Source organism: Mesocricetus auratus, unplaced genomic scaffold, assembly GCF_017639785.1.
Source record: "Mesocricetus auratus isolate SY011 unplaced genomic scaffold, BCM_Maur_2.0 Super-Scaffold_6730, whole genome shotgun sequence".
Taxonomy (NCBI): Eukaryota; Metazoa; Chordata; class Mammalia; order Rodentia; family Cricetidae; genus Mesocricetus; species Mesocricetus auratus.
In genome coordinates, this window is record NW_024429184.1 from 12,273,929 (window position 1) to 12,291,728 (window position 17,800).

At 50.7% G+C, this 17,800-nt stretch overlaps 1 protein-coding gene across 2 annotated transcripts in view; it reads right to left on the reverse strand.

The window, feature by feature from the left end:
- Nucleotides 1-17,800, reverse strand: part of Col15a1 (collagen type XV alpha 1 chain) — a 109,903-nt gene that overhangs the window by 39,239 nt on the left and 52,864 nt on the right. For both annotated transcript variants that reach the window (XM_040738621.1, XM_040738618.1), the window contains exons 8-14: nucleotides 17,664-17,798; nucleotides 16,910-17,062; nucleotides 14,734-15,057; nucleotides 14,228-14,356; nucleotides 8,140-8,232; nucleotides 6,971-7,096; nucleotides 6,450-6,512 (exon numbers count right to left, since the gene is read on the reverse strand). In XM_040738621.1, the coding sequence (XP_040594555.1) occupies nucleotides 6,450-6,512; nucleotides 6,971-7,096; nucleotides 8,140-8,232; nucleotides 14,228-14,356; nucleotides 14,734-15,057; nucleotides 16,910-17,062; nucleotides 17,664-17,798 (1,023 nt within the window). The remainder of the gene's footprint in view (nucleotides 1-6,449; nucleotides 6,513-6,970; nucleotides 7,097-8,139; nucleotides 8,233-14,227; nucleotides 14,357-14,733; nucleotides 15,058-16,909; nucleotides 17,063-17,663; nucleotides 17,799-17,800) is intronic.

The following is a 17,800-nucleotide window of genomic DNA, read 5'->3' on the forward strand; positions in this document are numbered from 1 at the left end:
GATTTCAATACACCAAGCAAAGGAAAGCGACTCCTGAAATTTGCCAAAGGGAAAAGCCAGATGGCCTCAGGTAGGCTGAGAGTGGGGTGAAATCTGAGTCTACCCCAGATAACAGCAGAGACTGCCTTCAAGTCTCAGGGGCAAATGGTTTCAAATTTAGAACTGCACATACAGCTAAATAAAACACAATCTCATTATTACAGTTTGGAACTCCCTAGACCAGGCTGGCCTCAAACACATAGAAATCCACCTGCTTCTGCCTTCTGGGTGCTAGAATTAAAGGTATGCATCCTCACACTAGGCTAAAAGAAGAATTTTAAACAGCCCAAATCTAGAAAGTTTGCTGTGGGAGTAGACCCTCTCTGAAAACACCACAGGGGTTCGGTCCGTCCTGCAAGACTAGTTGAGGGAGAAACACGAGATGTGGCAGCAATGAAAGGTGTGCCCCTTGACTGTTTTTGTAACTACAAATTCACCCAAAAGGCTGCCTAAGGCAGGGCTTCTTTGTCCTTCCATCTGAGCCCGGCACACTTCCTTGTCTAAGTGGCGTGCTCGGCCAAGACACAGGTAGGAAGCCAGGAACTGAGTAATTTTCAGGTTCCTTCCAGCTGGTTCTAGGAGATGAGCCTAAAGAAAGCTCTTCAGATAAATAGCAAAAGTGAGAGCACCCCTGGACAGCCCAGCACAGAGACAAGCCACCCATAGGCCCACAGACAGCCACCCTCTCTCTTTCCAAGCTCTCTGCTCAGCAGCTATGATGAGATACTCTTACTCACCCCTCCCCCTTGGGGGCGGGGAGGGGTTCCTTGTGTGAGGCTCAGGATTCTGCTAGCAAGGACTGTCCAGCACAGCCAGATGAAGACAAGTTCCTGCTATGAGTAGGGCATGGGGACAAGGCTCCACATTTAACAGCTCCTTGGTTGGAGACCCTGCTCAGAACTTGATGGGGGAGGTACAGGTGACAGCAGGAAGTGTTGGACCTTTCTGAGGAGACACCAGACTCCCAGGGCAGGGAGAGCATGCTGGAGTACACTGAACTGTACACTCAGAACCTTCTGTAGTTGGCCCTAGGCTTCCCTGTAGAACCTCCACTCCCTCTGTAGCCCAGGAGCCACCAGGGATGCCCTGGTTCTCTGGGGAGGCAGCAGGAAATGGAACGCTAAGCAGGAGTAGTCATGGCCAGAGCCATCACCCCCATCCCAGTGGCCAACACAGGCAAACTGAGCAATCGAGAGGGACTTTCTATCTGGGGCAGAAACATGTCTCAAGTAACTGCTTTCCTGTTTAGCTGCTAAACGGTGGAGGCTGCAGTGTCTTAATTCTGTTCCTCTTGGACATGAGCAGTTACATATCAAACCCTCAGTAGGGCTCTTGTGAACCGCACCTAAAGTTACCCATCTCGGAAAACATTCATCTGTGCTTCCAACTGATCCCGTTAGCTAAAGAGAATTATTGCCATGAAGTGGGAAGTCGCATTGCTTTCCATTGCTTTCCCAAGTCCGTTTAAGACAAATGCATCTCATAGCAGATTGAGAGGAAGTTCTGGAAACTGTTTTAGCCCCTGATCTTTCTCTCTGACTAATTTAGGCAGCTTGAACATGCTGAGAAGGTAGGGCGTAGGTCCAGCCCACAGGCTCACAGGTATGGGGTAAGCAGTTAGGAACACGATCCAATTAGTCAGGGCATGGAAGACTCTAACCTATTAGAACTTTCACGAATGAGTAGGATGGAAATCAAGAACTTTGACAAATAGTTCAGGAAATAACCCGTTTTTCCGAAATGTAACAGCAGCATACGCCACTCCTTAGCTGGAAGGAATTTGTGTGCATCGAGTCTAGGCACTTTCTTGGAATCCCAACGAGTAGAGCCATGTGGTTATGAGTACGAAATTGCAGCGACTCAGTCTCTATGGCAGAATGAGTCACACAGTGCTCTGTGTCACAAGACCATAGTTTGGAAATATTTTTTTCTTTGAAACCAGGTCTTACTGTGTAGCCATGGCTGGCCTGGAACTCACCACGCAGACCAGGTTGGTCTCAAACACTTAGAGATCCTGCGTCTTCCTCCACAGCAGGAAGATTAAAGGCATGCACAACCATGCGTGGCCTGTAGTTTTGAATTTTCGAAGATAAATCTTGACTGTCAGCTTGATTGAACTGAGTGTTGAGATCAGCAAAGCACACTTCTGGACGTGTCTGTGATGGTGCTTCCAGAAAGGAGTAAATAAAGAGGGGGCCCCACCCTGAGTCTGAGTGGCATGTCCCATAGACTTGGGGTTCAGACAGGCTAGAAGTGGGAAAAGGAGAGTTGCTAACTCAGGCATGCCCTCTGCCTTCTGACCAACAGGAGCTGCTCTGCACTGCCCCACCATGGGTTCCCACTATAAAGATCTGAGCCCCTGACCTCTGCCCCACCATGGGCTTCCACTATGAAGACCTGAGCCCCTGACCCCTGCCCCACCATGGGCTCCCGCTATGAAGACCTGAGCCCCTGACCTCTGCCCCACCATGGGCTCCTGCTATGAGGGCATGAGCCCCTGACCTCTGCCCCACCATGGGCTCCCCCTATGAAGACCTGAGCCCCTGACCCCTGCCCCACCATGGGCTCCCTCTATGAAGATCTGAGCCCCTGACCTCTGCCCCACCATGGGCTCCCACTATGAGGGCATGAGCCCCTGATCCCTGACTCACCATGGACTCCCTCTATGAGGGCATGAGCCCCTGACCTCTGCCCCACCACGGGCTCCCACCATCCTAGGCTGGAACCTCTGACCACTATCCTATCATGGACTCCCACTATGAAGACCTGAGCCCCTGACCCCTGACCCCTGCCCCACCATGGGCTCCCACCACAGAGAGCTGACATCTTTACACCTGAAAGCCAAAACAAATCTTTTTCTCAGGTGTTTTATCACAGCCACAAGAAGGCTAACACAGTTCACTAAAAGGTTGGCTCATTGTGGTAAACTGAATTATCAAGGGCATTGCAAGATGTCAATATACAGGAATGTAGAAGAAGCCAGCAGATACGTGGCCTCTTTTGTTTGTTTGTTTTTTCAGGGTTGTCTTCTGAGTTTGCTCATGGGGTTAGCATTAATGAGAATTTCAGCTCAGTAGCCCCTACAGACTGCAGCCACTTTGGTTTTGTGGAAGTCTGTCGTGCAAATGTGCTGAATTTAACCGAGAATGAAAGAGAAGATGAGAAGCTAAGCTAATATTGTGGTGTGCTGGACTTCAAACACAGCTGGTTTCTGGATTCTGGGCAAAAGCGGCTCCATGTTCAGAGTCTTTAAGGGTACCCTGATGTTATTACATGAAGCACGATCCAAAGCAGATTGGGATCACTAAGAGACTGGGGGGTGAGGGGTGGGGGAGTGATGACATCATCCAATTTCTCTTCTAGCTTACAGGAAGGACAGAAACTGGGTCTACAGTGACATTTCCCGTCCAGTGTGATTACTCAAAGACAGTTCTTGGGAGCGCAAGGTTCCCTAGCAATTCTGGGTAGTTGAGAAAACTTCAGAGAACAGATTCTCTCCCGTGTCTCAGAACCTAAGGCTGAGGAATAGCTTGCATGCCCTGGCTCCTGCTGACTACATGTCTCAGTCATTGCAGAGCTGGAAGCAGAAGCTGCAGTGTGTAAAGGATGTCTGAGGACCCTGCTCTCCTGAGGCTCCTCGACTTTCCTGCCTGATGTGCTCTGCAGCTGGGAACAGGCCATTTGCAGCTCTTTCTTCCTGGGATAAAGGTGTCAGTTCAACTTAATGTGGGGGAAATAATACTAAACATCATAAACAATCTACTAGAAACATTCTTAATGACCACCCACACTTCGATGAGAGGTTCATGTTTGATAATAATGGTTATATGTAAGGGTATTCAATTTCCCAGACAAGAAAATTGAGTCTTATTCATTACGTGTAGGGGGAGCAGACCTCACTCTGAGCCAGACGAGGTCGTACACATGTGTAATTCCAGCATTTGAGAGGGAGAGGCAGAATTTGAGGATAACCTGGGCTGCATGGGACCCTGTCTCAGAACAAGAACACACACACACACACACACACACACACACACTCACACACACACACTTGGATAATTGCCTTGGCTAATAGCATGAGAAAAGATTTCCTGCATCTCACCCTATCCAGCCATGGGAGGTCCCTCAAAGCCTTGTCAATGACGCTGTGTGGGTCAAAGGCAGACACTGGCAGGAGTTGGGGGTCAAATGTATCACTGGACCTGATTCTCATAAGGGCACCAGAAGCTCATTTCCAACTGTCTGGTTCCGCTTCAACTCTCCAAAATGCAAATCTGCAAGTCCTCCTAGAAACTGCTTTTGCTTAGGCAAAAAGCAGTCCACGTACCCAGTACAATACTGGGTCTCCTAACACATCCCAGGAGTAAACCTGCAAAGCTGATCTCCAGCAGTAATCAGAGCAGGGCCCCTCTTCCTGCTGCTCAAGAGCCAACGGCAGCCAACGGGGCAGCGGTAGCAGCACATGGGCGGCTTCAGGCACAGACAGTGTGGGAGTCTCAGCGGCTGGTTTGGAGACACTAGCAAGGTAAGTGTGGGTTGGTGGTGCTTCCTGCAGACCTAGATTTCTTATGAAACTGTCTATTTGAATAAGATGAGTTTCCTAAAATTTAAGTTGTTTCTTTTTCTGAGAAATTCATTCGCAACAAAAATCAGGTTATTCTTTTCATTAAGCTGACAGAAACTGGGATTTGATTGAGTGGCCATGGTGTCCTGGCAGGAAGCATTTCAAACGCATTCATAAATGTGATGCACGGGGTCCCGCCTCCTGTCCAGTGGGTTCCTTGAGCCCTCATTCACCCGATTAGAGCATCACTAGTGCAAAGTGCCTCGTTTTTATTTTTCTCTCTCTTGGCTGGGAAGGCTGCATGGGCAGGAAATGCCTTCTCCCAGGAGCATGGACAGTAGGCAGAAAGACGGAAGGCAGGCTAACTAGAAATGGTAGCTTAAAGATGGTGTTTGAAGACTAGATTAATAGAGGTCTTTACTGGTTGGAAGGATGCAAGGTACTCATGCAGGCTAGCATCTTCTGTCACCGACTGAGAAGGTTCTCAGTGACATTAACCCCGTGCTCACAGAAAGAGGAAGAAGGAAGGGGGCTGGAAGAGTTGAGAGAAGTCAGCCATGATGGAACATCTATAATCCTAGCACTAGACTTTGGCAGAGGGATCACAAGTCTGAGGCAAACCTGGTTAAGTAGCATGACCCTGTCTCAACAAATGCCAGACAAGATACTAAACCCAAATGAAAGAGGGAGAAGGAAGACATTCAGTATCCACCCTGACCTTAACCACAGTTCCACTCTGTGGTTTCAGTTAGCCATAGGCTGGAATTATTAAATGGAAAATTCCAGAAATGAGCAATTCACAAGCTTTAGATTACACACAATTCTGAACAGCGTAATACAGTCTTGCAACCTCCTGCTCCATCTTACCTAGGATACAGGCAATCCCTGGACCAGCATATCCATGTTGTATAGACTACTCACCTGTAAGTAATTTAGCTGCTATCTTGTTTATAAGACCAAGTGTAGTATTATTCTCCCATTCACTAACTTTCATTTTACTTGATGATGGCTCCAAAGCGAAGAGTAGTGATGTTAGCAATTTTGTTATGTTGTCATGGTTATTCTCTTGTATCATTGGGTATTGCAGTTAATTTTTCACTGTGCTTAATTTAGAAGCTAAATAGATATGGATGTATGTACAAGGAAAATAACAATGTATGTGTGTGATGAGGGGCCTTGCAACACAACCCTCGGGATAAAGGAGGGTCCCTGTATCTGAACTGGGCCTCGATGACAAAAAGAAATGGCAGATACCACATGCAGAGGCTTGGAAGCTGGTAGGGAGGAGCATGAAGCACCTGGCTTGTTGCTTAGAGCTGTACCAGTGAGCAGAGCGGGCCACATACTACAGAGACAATTGGTGCTAACCAACAAAGGCACTATGGCTTTGCCCAACAGAGTGCCACTGGCATTTTCTCAGGAGCTGGTTAGTGCCTGCTACGTGAGGGCGGACAGGCACAGGTGGGGATAACTGGGTGGGAAGGCATCAGTGAGGGTCTATCTAACGCTACAGGGTAGGCAGGAAGAGATGGATATCTGGACAGGGTGCGCGGAAAGGTCGCAGGTATGGAAGCCATTCTCGACAACGACACAGTGGTGACAGAGAAGGAGAGCTGAGAAGAGGAGCCAGGAAAGACAGACCCCAGGGTGGATGGTGGCACTGCCATTCACTGATGCTAGGGCCCACGGGAGTGGGATGGAGAAACAGATGAGGGAATTGTGAGTCCAATGGTGGGACATTCGAAAGAGATGACCAAAGAGAATAGCAGAGGAGACAAACTCAGATCAGGGGTCAGAGAGCAGCCAGGCTGGCTCCCTGTGTTGGAACCTCACACTGTCCCCATACCTTCTCTCCTTTCATCCCAGGCTTGCCAGAGGCTCCATCAAGTCCAGGCTGTCCCTCAGGGCCCTGGGGAATATGGAGTGACAATCAGTTCACAGCATCTCTGCTGAAAGCCACACAAAACCCTATCTAGAGAGGAGGGAAGGTGGGGGAACCTGAGGCCAGTTAGCACAGAGCTAGCTGCTTGTGCCCCAAGACAAGCACCCTCTGCTCTCACATCTCAGAGGAGCAGGGCATTAGGAGCAGGACAAGACCGGATGGTCTCCAAGGCTTTCCCATAGTAGGTCTAACTCTGGTGTCCTGAGGCAGGTTCCAAAACCTGCATGAACCCGCTCTCCCATCCCACCATATAACTCAGGAAAGCACTGTGTGCAGCATGCTTTTAGCTGCCCTTCCGTAGATTCTCAGCAATGACTCGCATGGGGAAGATTTTGGTCCCCAGCCTTGGGTAGTGCTGGACCTGTAATCTATAGTGAAAGGAAGCCCCGAGATCTCAGGGTGAGGGAGGGGCTTCAGTTGCTCACCGGAGGTCCTGGCTCACCAGTAGCTCCGTCCTCTCCAGGAGAGCCAGGGGGTCCTATGAAAACATCTGTTCCTGGTTTTCCTGGAATCCCAGGTGATCCAGGGGGGCCTGGAGGGCCCGGAGGACCCTGAAAGACAGTGTGCCGGAAGCAATGAGGGACGGTGACTATACCAAGCATGCTTTCTTACCTTCTTTCCAATCCTTACAACAATCCCACAAGGAAAGATTGAGGTTCTGACCTCCACAGGGAGACACTGAGGCTCCGTGAGACAACCTGACTCAAGGACCCATACACACATCACTGAAAAGCAGGGAGCTGGCATTTGATGTAAGGTTTTCATACACACATCACTGAAAAGCAGGGAGCTGGCATTTGATGTAAGGTTTTCCGAGCGGAGTACACCAGGCTGTCTCCCAAATGGTGTACACGATAAAGAATCAATTAGCTGGAATCCCAGAGGAGCCCTGGTTAATTCTGCTTTCTAACCAACTGTGAGGTCAGCCAAACAGCTAGTGTTTGGCCGCATCCTGAGACACTTTCCAAAGTGGACTTGTTTCCTCAGCCTTCTGCTGGCTTTTCCTGGTAGATGTACTGGGATTTCACACCACTGAGCCCAGGGCCTTTCCAGCCCTGATCACAAGTGATGGGCAGTTTGGAGAGGACTGGTAGAGTCCAGCCCTGGGCAGGTCGGACAGCAAGAATGGGCCAAGAGCAGACTGGGGGCCAGGGAAGATTTCACACCGGAAACTGAGTGTGAAATGCTACCAAACAGAGGAGGGACCAGGGTAATTCTTTCATAGACAAAGAGCAGGGTAGAAGTCATGGGTGGAGGAGAAGGTCAATGAACAAGCTTGCTATGAAGGAGACAGGAACAGCTTCCAGGGACAGGAGGAGGGTGCAGAAGAGAGAGAGAGAGAGAGGTCTCAATGCAAATCCAGGCTCACACTTGGCTAAAATGAGGCAGCAATTTCAAACATGTAAAAAGTAAGTAAAGGGGAATGTATGATGATCACAGACTCCAGGAAACAGTCCCCAAGGGACCGGTCTACTTCCATCATTTGCCTGACCCCACAACCTTCCCTCCCGGGTCCCCAACGCCATCATCTGCCTGACCCCACAACCTCCCCTCCCGGGTCCCCAACACCTGCCCCCAGCACCCTAATACTCACTCTCAACAAATCCTCATTGCTCACAATGTCTCCAGAGCCTGAGCCCACATCCAAGCCCCAAACATGGCCTGAGCCTTCAGCCTCCACTGCTACCTGCAGAAAAAAAGAAATACCCACGTAGATTCAGGCACAAGTCTCCACAGACAGCCATTGCACCCCAAGTGCTCTCATATCCTGTAGCCTTAAAATGTCAATGATCAACTTCCCTTCTGGCTTCCCCTCTGCTCCCCTTTCCAGGTGGAATCCTGCCTCAGTCTCCCCATCATTCAGCCTGCAGGTGGCCTGGTCTCAGCATCCTTTCAATCCCCCCTGTTTCCTCTCCAGACTTAGTTTGTAGGTGGCATCCTGTGGGAAACCTTCCTGAAGGTAAAGGCTTGGACATGGCTTTATTTGATCATTAAGTATGTATATGCTAAGCACTGGCTGATAGGTTGAAGAAGGATCAGGTTGGCAGGTTAGAGCTAAGAGCAGGAAATTTTCTACCTATCAGAGACAGCTAAACAGATGTCCTGTGGATATCAGAGAACTCTTATGTTGAACACTTGATCCCCAATTAGTGGAACCATTTGGGAAGGATTAGAAGGTATGGCCTTTCTGGAGATGTATCACTGGGGGTTGGCCTTGAGATTTCAAAAGCCTGTGCCAGGTCCAATCTCCATCTTTCTTGACCCATAATTTGGGAATCTTATGTAAGCTGTCACCTTCTTCTCCAGCACCATGCCTGCCTGCCTGCCCCCATGCTTCTCATCGTAATGATAATAGACTAACCCTCTGAAACTGTAAGCAAGCACCCAATTAAATACATTCTTTTATGAGTTGCCTTGGTCATGAGGTTCCCTCCCAGCAATAAAACAGTGTGTAAGACAGGGGTGAGGGACAGAGAGGGAAGACTGATGAGCCTAGGGGTTAAGACTGGGCTGGTTTAACCCACAGAAACAGCTGACCTGAACAAGGGGGGAGCTCTTGAACTCCAGACTGATGGCTGGGAGTTCAGCATGGGACTGATCCAGATCCCCTGAATGCAGGTGTCAGTGAAGAGGCCTAGGTAATCTACAGGGCCTTGAGTAGTAGATCAGTATTTATCCCTGGCATACAAATGGACTTTGGGCTCCCATCCCACAATGAGAGATGCTCCCTCAGCCTGGACTCTTGGGGGAGGATCTAGGCCCTGCCCTGGATGAAATGACAGACTCTGGAGATCCACCATGGAGGGCTTCACCCTTCCTGGGGAATGGAGTGGGGGTTGGGGGAGGGGGGCTGGGGGGCTGGGAGGAGGGGAGGGAGAGGGAGAAGGAGCTGGGATTGACATGTGAAACAACCTTGTTTCTAATTTAAATGTAAAAATAAAGAGAAAAACAAGACAGGGGTAGTGGGAGAGGTAAGAAGATGCACTAAAGATTGTTGCTCCCGTCTGATGGAGGAGGGAGTGAGGGAGGAGAGGAGAGGGAGGAAAATGAGCCTATGAGATATCAGCTGCCAAAAGCCTCCAGAGAAATGGCTGTCCTGACAAATAAGACGAAAGGTTGGCTTAGCCAAACCTAAGAAGCGTGGAGAGGGACATCATCAGTGAACCCCCAGATGTGGTTGTTGCAAGGCTTCTTTTTTAGGGCTCCCTGCACTCCCAGAGTCCTGCTGCCTCTGAAGTGGCAGAGGTGGGGACAAGGAGGACATCTCACCCACAGGCCAATGACTTGGGATTGCTTCCCAGGAGAGCTGAGAGCAGAGACCCAGGGCCAGAGCAGAGATGGATGTAGTCAGAGCAGGAGCCCTGGGGAGTCACAGTCGGGGTCACCCTGATGTGGGAATAGCTTGCCCGAGCAGTTCTTCCAGAAGACAAGCTGTTACCTCTGCCCTGGTGGACCTTGGGCAGCGTGTGCCTACACACCCCTTCATCCTGGCTAATGGTCCACCTATCATCACACCAGCTGACAGGTCTCCTGAGATCCTCCAGCTGCTGAGAGACCAACCTGGGACCAGGGTCCTTGGGAGTTCTTCCTCATCAACTCCTTCCCAAGAGGGAAAACCAGGGGCAGGGCGTGTGACTTAGAAGGTCCCTAGAGGTCAAAGGACTCAGCCAATGGAATGCCCTGATTTTAAACACAGTGGGTTTGGCTGACCAGCGTCTGGGTCATGTCTGAAGATGCTGGCTCAGCTGTAGACAGCACAGGAACTCAAGGCACAAAATCAAAGATGGTGCTCTCATCCCTACCTCAGGAACTATGTGGTGTGAGCAGCGTCTTACCGCGCTCTGGGCCTCATGTGATAAATAACTGCATACAGCTCATAACTTATTGAGCAGGTGTGGTATGCGAGGCCAAGTCCTCCGTGCATGGACTCGTCAGATTTCACAACATACCAAGAGGTAGGAACCTTGGACTTTGCAGGTATACCAGACAAGGAGATGTGAAGAAACTGGTTGAGGCTGAGCAGCAGAGTCTGGCTTGCCTTGCGCTGCCTAAACTCTATTACCTCTGTGATTTGAAATGATTCAGAGAATATTCCAGGGCGGGTGCTCTCCCGACCGTCCTAACTGTGTTTTTAAGTTCCTACACAGGATCTGGGGCATCTGTTTATGTTCATAGCGGGTGCCTGGCACAGGTGCTTGGCAGGGCTCTGCCCTCATGACGCGCATGGCAGGGTGCTGAGCGCCATTCAGTTGTTCCTCTCTTCCTGCTTATCTTCCTCCTGTGTCTCCTTCTTCTCTTCCTCTGCCCCCTGCGGAACTCTTCCTCTCCCCCCCATCCTCTTCTTAGAGGTTTACAGAGGAATCTGGGCTTAGAGAGAAGCCTCAGCAGGTAAGACCAGGCTCTGCACACTCAAGAGGGTCAGAGTTTGGGTCCCGGCACCCACCAACAATCTGCACATCCCTCGCATGCCCAAGGCTGTAGTTTGGGGTATGGTGTGGGGACAGGCTTCAAGTTTAGTTGAGAATATGGGTGTCTTCCAGTTCAGAGAAAGAGACCTTGCCTCAAAAGAATAGTGACGAGTGACAGAGGACGTCGGATGCCCTCTGCTGGTCCTCCCCCAAGTGCTAGTGCTTGCCGCCCCCATTAATAAACTAATTAAAGTGTCCTTTCTTTTTTTAAATCCTGACATGAAGGCTAGGAATATAGCTCAGTGGTAGAAGGCTGGCTTATTATGCACAAGGATTTATGTTCAACCCCTAGCACTACAAACACAAAACAAACACTGGTGTAAAACAAACAAACAAAAAACTACTGTAAAAGCTATGATACCCATAGCAGAAAATGACAAAATGTATGAAGACCCTAACCACACCCACGGTCCCACCACTCTGAAGCAACCCTGCCAACATTCAGGGAGGGCTCTTCCTTCTGGAGTCTGTATTTCCTAACAGTTACAGCCACGCAACACACTGGGGTTTATAAACATGTTCTTTCACTTAGCATGGTATGGTAAGCATTTTCCCCAATGTTGAGTACAAATAAGAATCATTTTAATGATGTCTAATGTTCCATTATTTGAATAGACTTTACTTAGTCTCCTTTTGCTGGCTAATTAAATCATATCCAAGTTCCCTCTATTGTAGACAGATATTAAGTTAATGTCCTAGTAAACAAAACCCTTTGTGACATATCAGGCTAACTCCATTGAGAAGGATTCTTTGGACCGAATTCCTGGTTGCAATTGTGTGATGGTTAATTTCTGGCTGTTAATATGCAGTTTTAGGGTTGCTAAGTATATGTGGACAAGGTTTCCCAGAAGCAGTAAGCATACTTCATGCCCCATGTCTCCCCCACCACCCGCACGCCAGTGTGACTGCTCCCCCCCCCCAGCCTGACTTCTCAGAACAGAAAACTCAAGGCTGCAAGGGTGATTAGTCCACTTATTCCAAAACACCAAACAGAAAAGATAAGGCTGGAGACGTAGACAAAAAGACACTCGAGAGATGTATCTGTTAGGTCCAAAGGAGACTCCAATTCCCCAAACTCCAAAAGGCGGTTCAAATATGCAGAAATGGGCTCAACCTGAACTGCAGGAGGATTTCTGGCGGTTAGATGAAAGGCAGATCCCCCAGAAACTCGTGAAGCTGAATCCCCTCTAGTAAACGGAATCTCTGAATCCCCTCTAGTAAACAGAATCTCTGAATCCCCTCTAGTAAACGGAATCTCTGAATCCCCTCTAGTAAACGGAATCTCTGAATCCCCTCTAGTAAACAGAATCTCTGAATCCCCTCTAGTAAACGGAATCTCTGAATCCCCTCTAGTAAACAGAATCTCTGAATCCCCTCTAGTAAAAGGAATCTCTGAATCCCCTCTAGTAAACGGAATCTCTGAATCCCCTCTAGTAAACGGAATCTCTGAATCCCCTCTAGTAAACGGAATCTCTGAATCCCCTCTAGTAAAAGGAATCTCTGAATCCCCTCTAATAAACGGAATCTCATTTCCCTTACCTTGGACAAAGGGGACACAGGGTTACCTGTGGTGCTTGCTAGCATATCAAAGCTCACGCTGGCCTCCAGGCTCCCTCAGGATCACAACTGCCACTCACATATTTCAAAGTTCATGCTGGCATCCAAGCCCTTCTCACCTCCCCCTACCTTAAACTCCCCCAAGCTCATAGGCTTCCCCTCACAGCTACCCATTCTCCTATGACCCTGCTATTATATAGTCTCTCTCTCTCTCTCTCTCTGCCCTTTCTCTCCCTCTCTCTTTCTCTCTCTCTCCCTCCCTCCCTCTCCCTCTCCCTGTCTCTCTCTCTCCCTCTCTCTTTCTCCCTCCCTCCCTCTCCCTCTCCCTCTCCCTCTCTCTCTCTCTCTGTCTCTCTCTCTTCCCCTCACACTCATCTCTAACGAAAACCTTCCTCTTAACCATATCATGGAAGAGTCATGTCACTACTTATACAGCATCAACACATGTAACGTGTAGATGGAGACAGGCATTAAAGAGTCCCATAGGAGAGGAGGGAGGGGAAACTCTGTAACATAAATTTTAAAAATGATGAAAAGAAAAAAAAGGGAGAGAGAAAAGTCAACTTGAGCATCGGAGATATGAAGGGCTACTGTTTTGTTAGATGGATGATGACATTGTGATTATAAAAAGAACAAAAACAAACGAACGCCCTAAAGGTCTCAAATCAATCTACTGGCAATGCACCATGAACTATTACAAGGTAACTGACTGTGATGCTTAGGGTTTTCCAACAATGCTCCTGGCTTCTCCATCCCGCCTCAAAGCGGTAGGAGGGAGAAGAGCTAAGTAAGATGGGTACAGACTGGCGGTCATGGGAGGTAACTGTGCTGTTCTGTGTCACTTTGTCTAGGTTGTCAGTAAGAACACTTTCAGCAAAGAGCAGGCTGTGCCTGGTGCCCTTGCAGTCGGGTCATCTCTGGGAGTGGTCCCTCACTTCCCGTCTCTCTCTCAGGCTCGGGGTCTTCCCTTACCTCTTGGACATGAGGGTATAGGAGGGTAACCATGCACAGGAGCTGCACAGGCTGGAGGCTCAGGGTGACCCCACACATGTCTCTCAGATGCAACAGCTGGCAGCTACCCCCGTGACCTGCAGGAGGTTCTCCTTGAGGACCGCCTTCACCCTGAAGAGCAGTTTGCTCCCTGATCCGCACAGGCCTGACTCTGAGTTGCCTGCCTTTCTGAGGCAAGGGGCCACCCCTGAGCTGGTGACTGCATGTGTGTGCATACATGGTTCTGAACATTTTCCCAACTGACTCTCCAACTGTCATGTGCAGACCGGAAGCCGGCAGAAACCAGAGGACGGCTGAGGGTTAGGAGTAGCAGCCCACAGCCTCAGACCCTCAGTTGGGAGGCCGGGCAGGCCCACACACATTCATCTCTGTAGACCCTGCCGAGCCCTACACTCAGGGTTTACACCCTGAGACGTTGCTAACTTTAATGCAATTACAAAGACAATTGGAGACTGAAGAAAGGCCTCTCTGTATTTATTTTTTGCCTTTCCCTACCCAAACTGTAGTCTCCTAGGGCTCCTCAGGCCAAAGGTCCTCAAATACTATCTTCACAAAGCAAGATGAGAACCGACCCTGACAAGGTCAGGGTGGCCTTTCTCCACACTAAAAGATCTGCCAGCTGAGTCTAAACTCCCAGGAACTTACCGGAGTGACCGGCCTCTCGGGAGCCACTGTGGGTGTGGGTAGTGGAGGCCCACTGGGGAGTATGCTGTCGGAACCCTCCTCCTCAGCTTCCTCGGTGGATGCCGCCTGGCGTTCTCCATCAGTTGGTGCCTGCAAAGGGGATCAGCAACAGGGGTCATTGTGGCCCCAGTTCACAAGGCTGCAGAATTGGGGGTGTCATTTCTGTGATGTCTGTCCAATGTCAAAACGCTTATGGAAGTGACTGCTAGAAACTCCTCCTATCTTTGGGACAGTGATCCCTAGGTAAGTTCTTAGTCAGAGATAGGAGGTGGCCGATTGGGACAAAACCCCACACCTGGCTCTTTTCGTCACTGTCTTTCTTCCCTGTTCAATTGGAGTTTCCGAAGGTCTCACAACACAGCCAAAGGTGTGTGCCCCTCTGTGGAGGACCTTAATGGCTCCTGGCTCAGCATCCCTTTCTGCCCCACCCCCTCCATGAGTCAGAGAGGATGCTAGCTGCAACTTACAGCAGTAAACACTTGCTCAGGAGCCACTGTGGCTGGGAGAGCATCCTGGGTGTCTGTAGGACCCCTGCTGGCTTGCTCAAGGACCACCGTGGGTGTGAGAGCATCCTGGATGTCTGCAGGGGTTCCACTGGCTTGCTCAAGGGCCACTGTGGGTGTGAGAGTATTCTGGATGTCTGCAGGGGTCCCGCTGGCTTTCTCAAGGGCCATTGTGGGTGTGAAGGCATCCAGGCTGTCAATGGCAGTCCCGCTGGCTTCTTCTTCCTCAAAAGCGCCAAGGGGTTCTTTAGACACAGCTGGGGTTAGCCATTCTTCACCGTTTGGACCCTGGAATAGAATGGCATGAGATTATGCCATGTGATGCCCACCCCACCCTCTTTTTTTTTTTTTGGTGGCTGTGCACATGCTGTAAAAAGGAAACCCCTGGGACCATCAGATCTCAGCAGCTGTTTTGTGGCCTTCCCTGTAATCGTCAAGGGAGGACTGTAGCTGAGTGAACAGGCCTCTGGGGCTCAGAGTCAGAATACACCTTCCTGGGCATTGTTGGCCCACATCTGGAATCCATCTTTGCTCAGTGCACATCTGGGCTTAGCTCACATACTGCCAGTCATGGGGAGCTCATCCCCTCTGCAGGCAGCCCGCCTATTTCCACGCTATTCTGCTAGCTCAGCTCCAGCTTCTATCAGGCTAAGACTTGGTAGAAATGGAGCCTGGTCCCTGGTTTTCTCCTACTGTGACACATACTTTGTCCTTAAGGAGAAAATGGAAGACGGGCAGAGAGACACTTTACTCTCTGAACTCATCCGTGTGACAGTTGGGTGACCTGAGAATTCTCTGTGTGGATGCAAGAGAAGACCATGGGGCTGCCTGCCCAGCGTGTTACAGACAGGAGAGCGAGCACGCAGAGGAGCTTGAAGGTGGGTTACTGACCTTGGAGGGCTCCACTGCCTTCATGTTTTCACTCAGTGCCCACCACTTGAAAGGAGCAAAGCCCCCAGGAAGCAGGGGGGCACTAAGCCCCGCCCCCACCAGACTCGTGGTCTGCTAGGGAGCCAGGCATGACCTAGGGATGGAGCTGTTTACCAATACAATTAGGACCAGGTCTCCCAAGGACAAGGCCCAGGAGCCATCACAGCCCATGCCAGCACCTTCCTGGGGAAGCAGTGTTGGGCCGACTCTGAGACTCTGAAGGCCAAGCAAGAAGGTGAAGGCAGGGGACGGGGAGGCTCTCTGCAGAGAGGAGGGGTGTGGGAAGACCGCAGAACAAGAAGAAGCCAAGGGAAGCTTGAGGGGTGAGCCGTGCCTCAGGTCGGGAACACAGGAGCCCCAGTGCAGCCAAGAAGGCCAGTGACTCTCAAGGGAGCTGGGTCAGTAGGTCAAGGCCAGCGGAACATCCCAGAAGAGGGGAGCAGCCAGCCAGGCTTCGTGAGAGAGGTTACAGAGATGTGCGGGCAATGCCTGGTTGGGGAGGGAGCCTCCTCAGGGCCTATGCCGCTGAATTACAGACTTAGGCAGAAAAGCAACAGGACCCCATTCTCATGGGATGTGGGACCGAGGAGGAGGGAAGATCATTCTGCATGAGGCAGCTGGGATAGGACTGTCCCACTCGCATGGGGAGGGAACTCAGGAGTGGTGCGCGGAGGCAGCTTTGAATCTGGTGGGTGAAGAACCTTTATGGGCTATCACAGGGGCAGAGCGGTCAGTGTCCAGCTGGGGTGTGTGTCCAGCCTTTCTAGACTTCAGGCGGCTTGACCTTGTCCTCTGTCCTGTTGGGCCTGCCTGTCTGCACGATGTCTCCCTTCTCCTGAAAACCCACAGCAACACCAATACCTCTTCCCCTCACACACAGGCCACACCCCTGACCCAAGGTCCCTGTGCTCTGCTGATGGGGACAAACGACTCTACACACAGCCCTGAGACTCCTCCCTACTCCTCTGACCACACTGATCACCCCTGTCTCCCTCCACGCCCTGCTAGACCACATGGTCTGAGCCATATATACACAGCAGTCCTGGCAGGCAGGTCCCACCTTAAACTAGCACTGGGCAGAGGTGCTCACACACACACACACACACACACACACACACACACACACACACACATACACACCCCTGTCAGGGCATCTGGGCTTGCTGAGTGTCCGGCTGAGAAGGCTGTCCTAACTCTTCCTCCTCCTTACCAGAGTGGCCTCTTGCCTTGGCTTCTGGCTTAGCAGGGACAGAGGTGGCTCTGTAGCAGGCATCGTGGCGGCCTCTGCGTCCCCAGCAGTGCTGGCGGGCACCTCACCATCCCCTGATGCTTCGGCTGTCAGATTTTCTTCACTCTCAGGACCCTGAATGGGAAGATCCCAAAGACCCCGGTTGGTGGACCACCTTTGCTCCTCTGCCCCCCACCTGTATCATCTGTCTGTCCCACCTGTACCATCTGTCTGTCCCACCTGTAAATCTGTCTGTCCCACCTGTATCATCTGTCTGTCCCACCTGTACCATCTGTCTGTCCCACCTGTAAATCTGTCTGTCCCACCTGTACCATCTGTCTGTCCCACCTGTATCATCTGTCTGTCCCACCTGTACCATCTGTCTGTCTCATCTGCTTGGTGACTTTCTCAAACTCCCAGGCTCACCTTCTGCCTCTCTGACCTGCAAGATGACTCCCAGAGTATTTGGGGAGTCCTTTGTCCCTTAACCCCTGTGTCTTGGGAACTCAGCCTATCCTAATGACTATGAGCCCTGGCGAGCAGGGCCAGGGCCTGGTGCGGCATGGCTCTCTGCAGACCTGTCCCTGTGAGTGACTACCCCTGCAGCCAGTGGCTCCTAGTCACCTGGGCTCACCCCATAGTGTTTCTGCTCTGCGTTTTACAGACAGGAGGCTAGTGTCTGCTTCTACCCAGGACAAGACCTAGCAGAAGTGAAATGTGTGTTCAAGCTACTCACCAGAGTGGCCACTTCCCTGGAGTTTTGGGTGGACGCGGCCAGGGTGGGGCTCCCAGTAGGAACACTGCCAGTCTCTGCTTTCAGGGTGGTAGTGACAGGCACCTTGGCCTCCTCAGTGGCCGTTGCTGATAGCACCT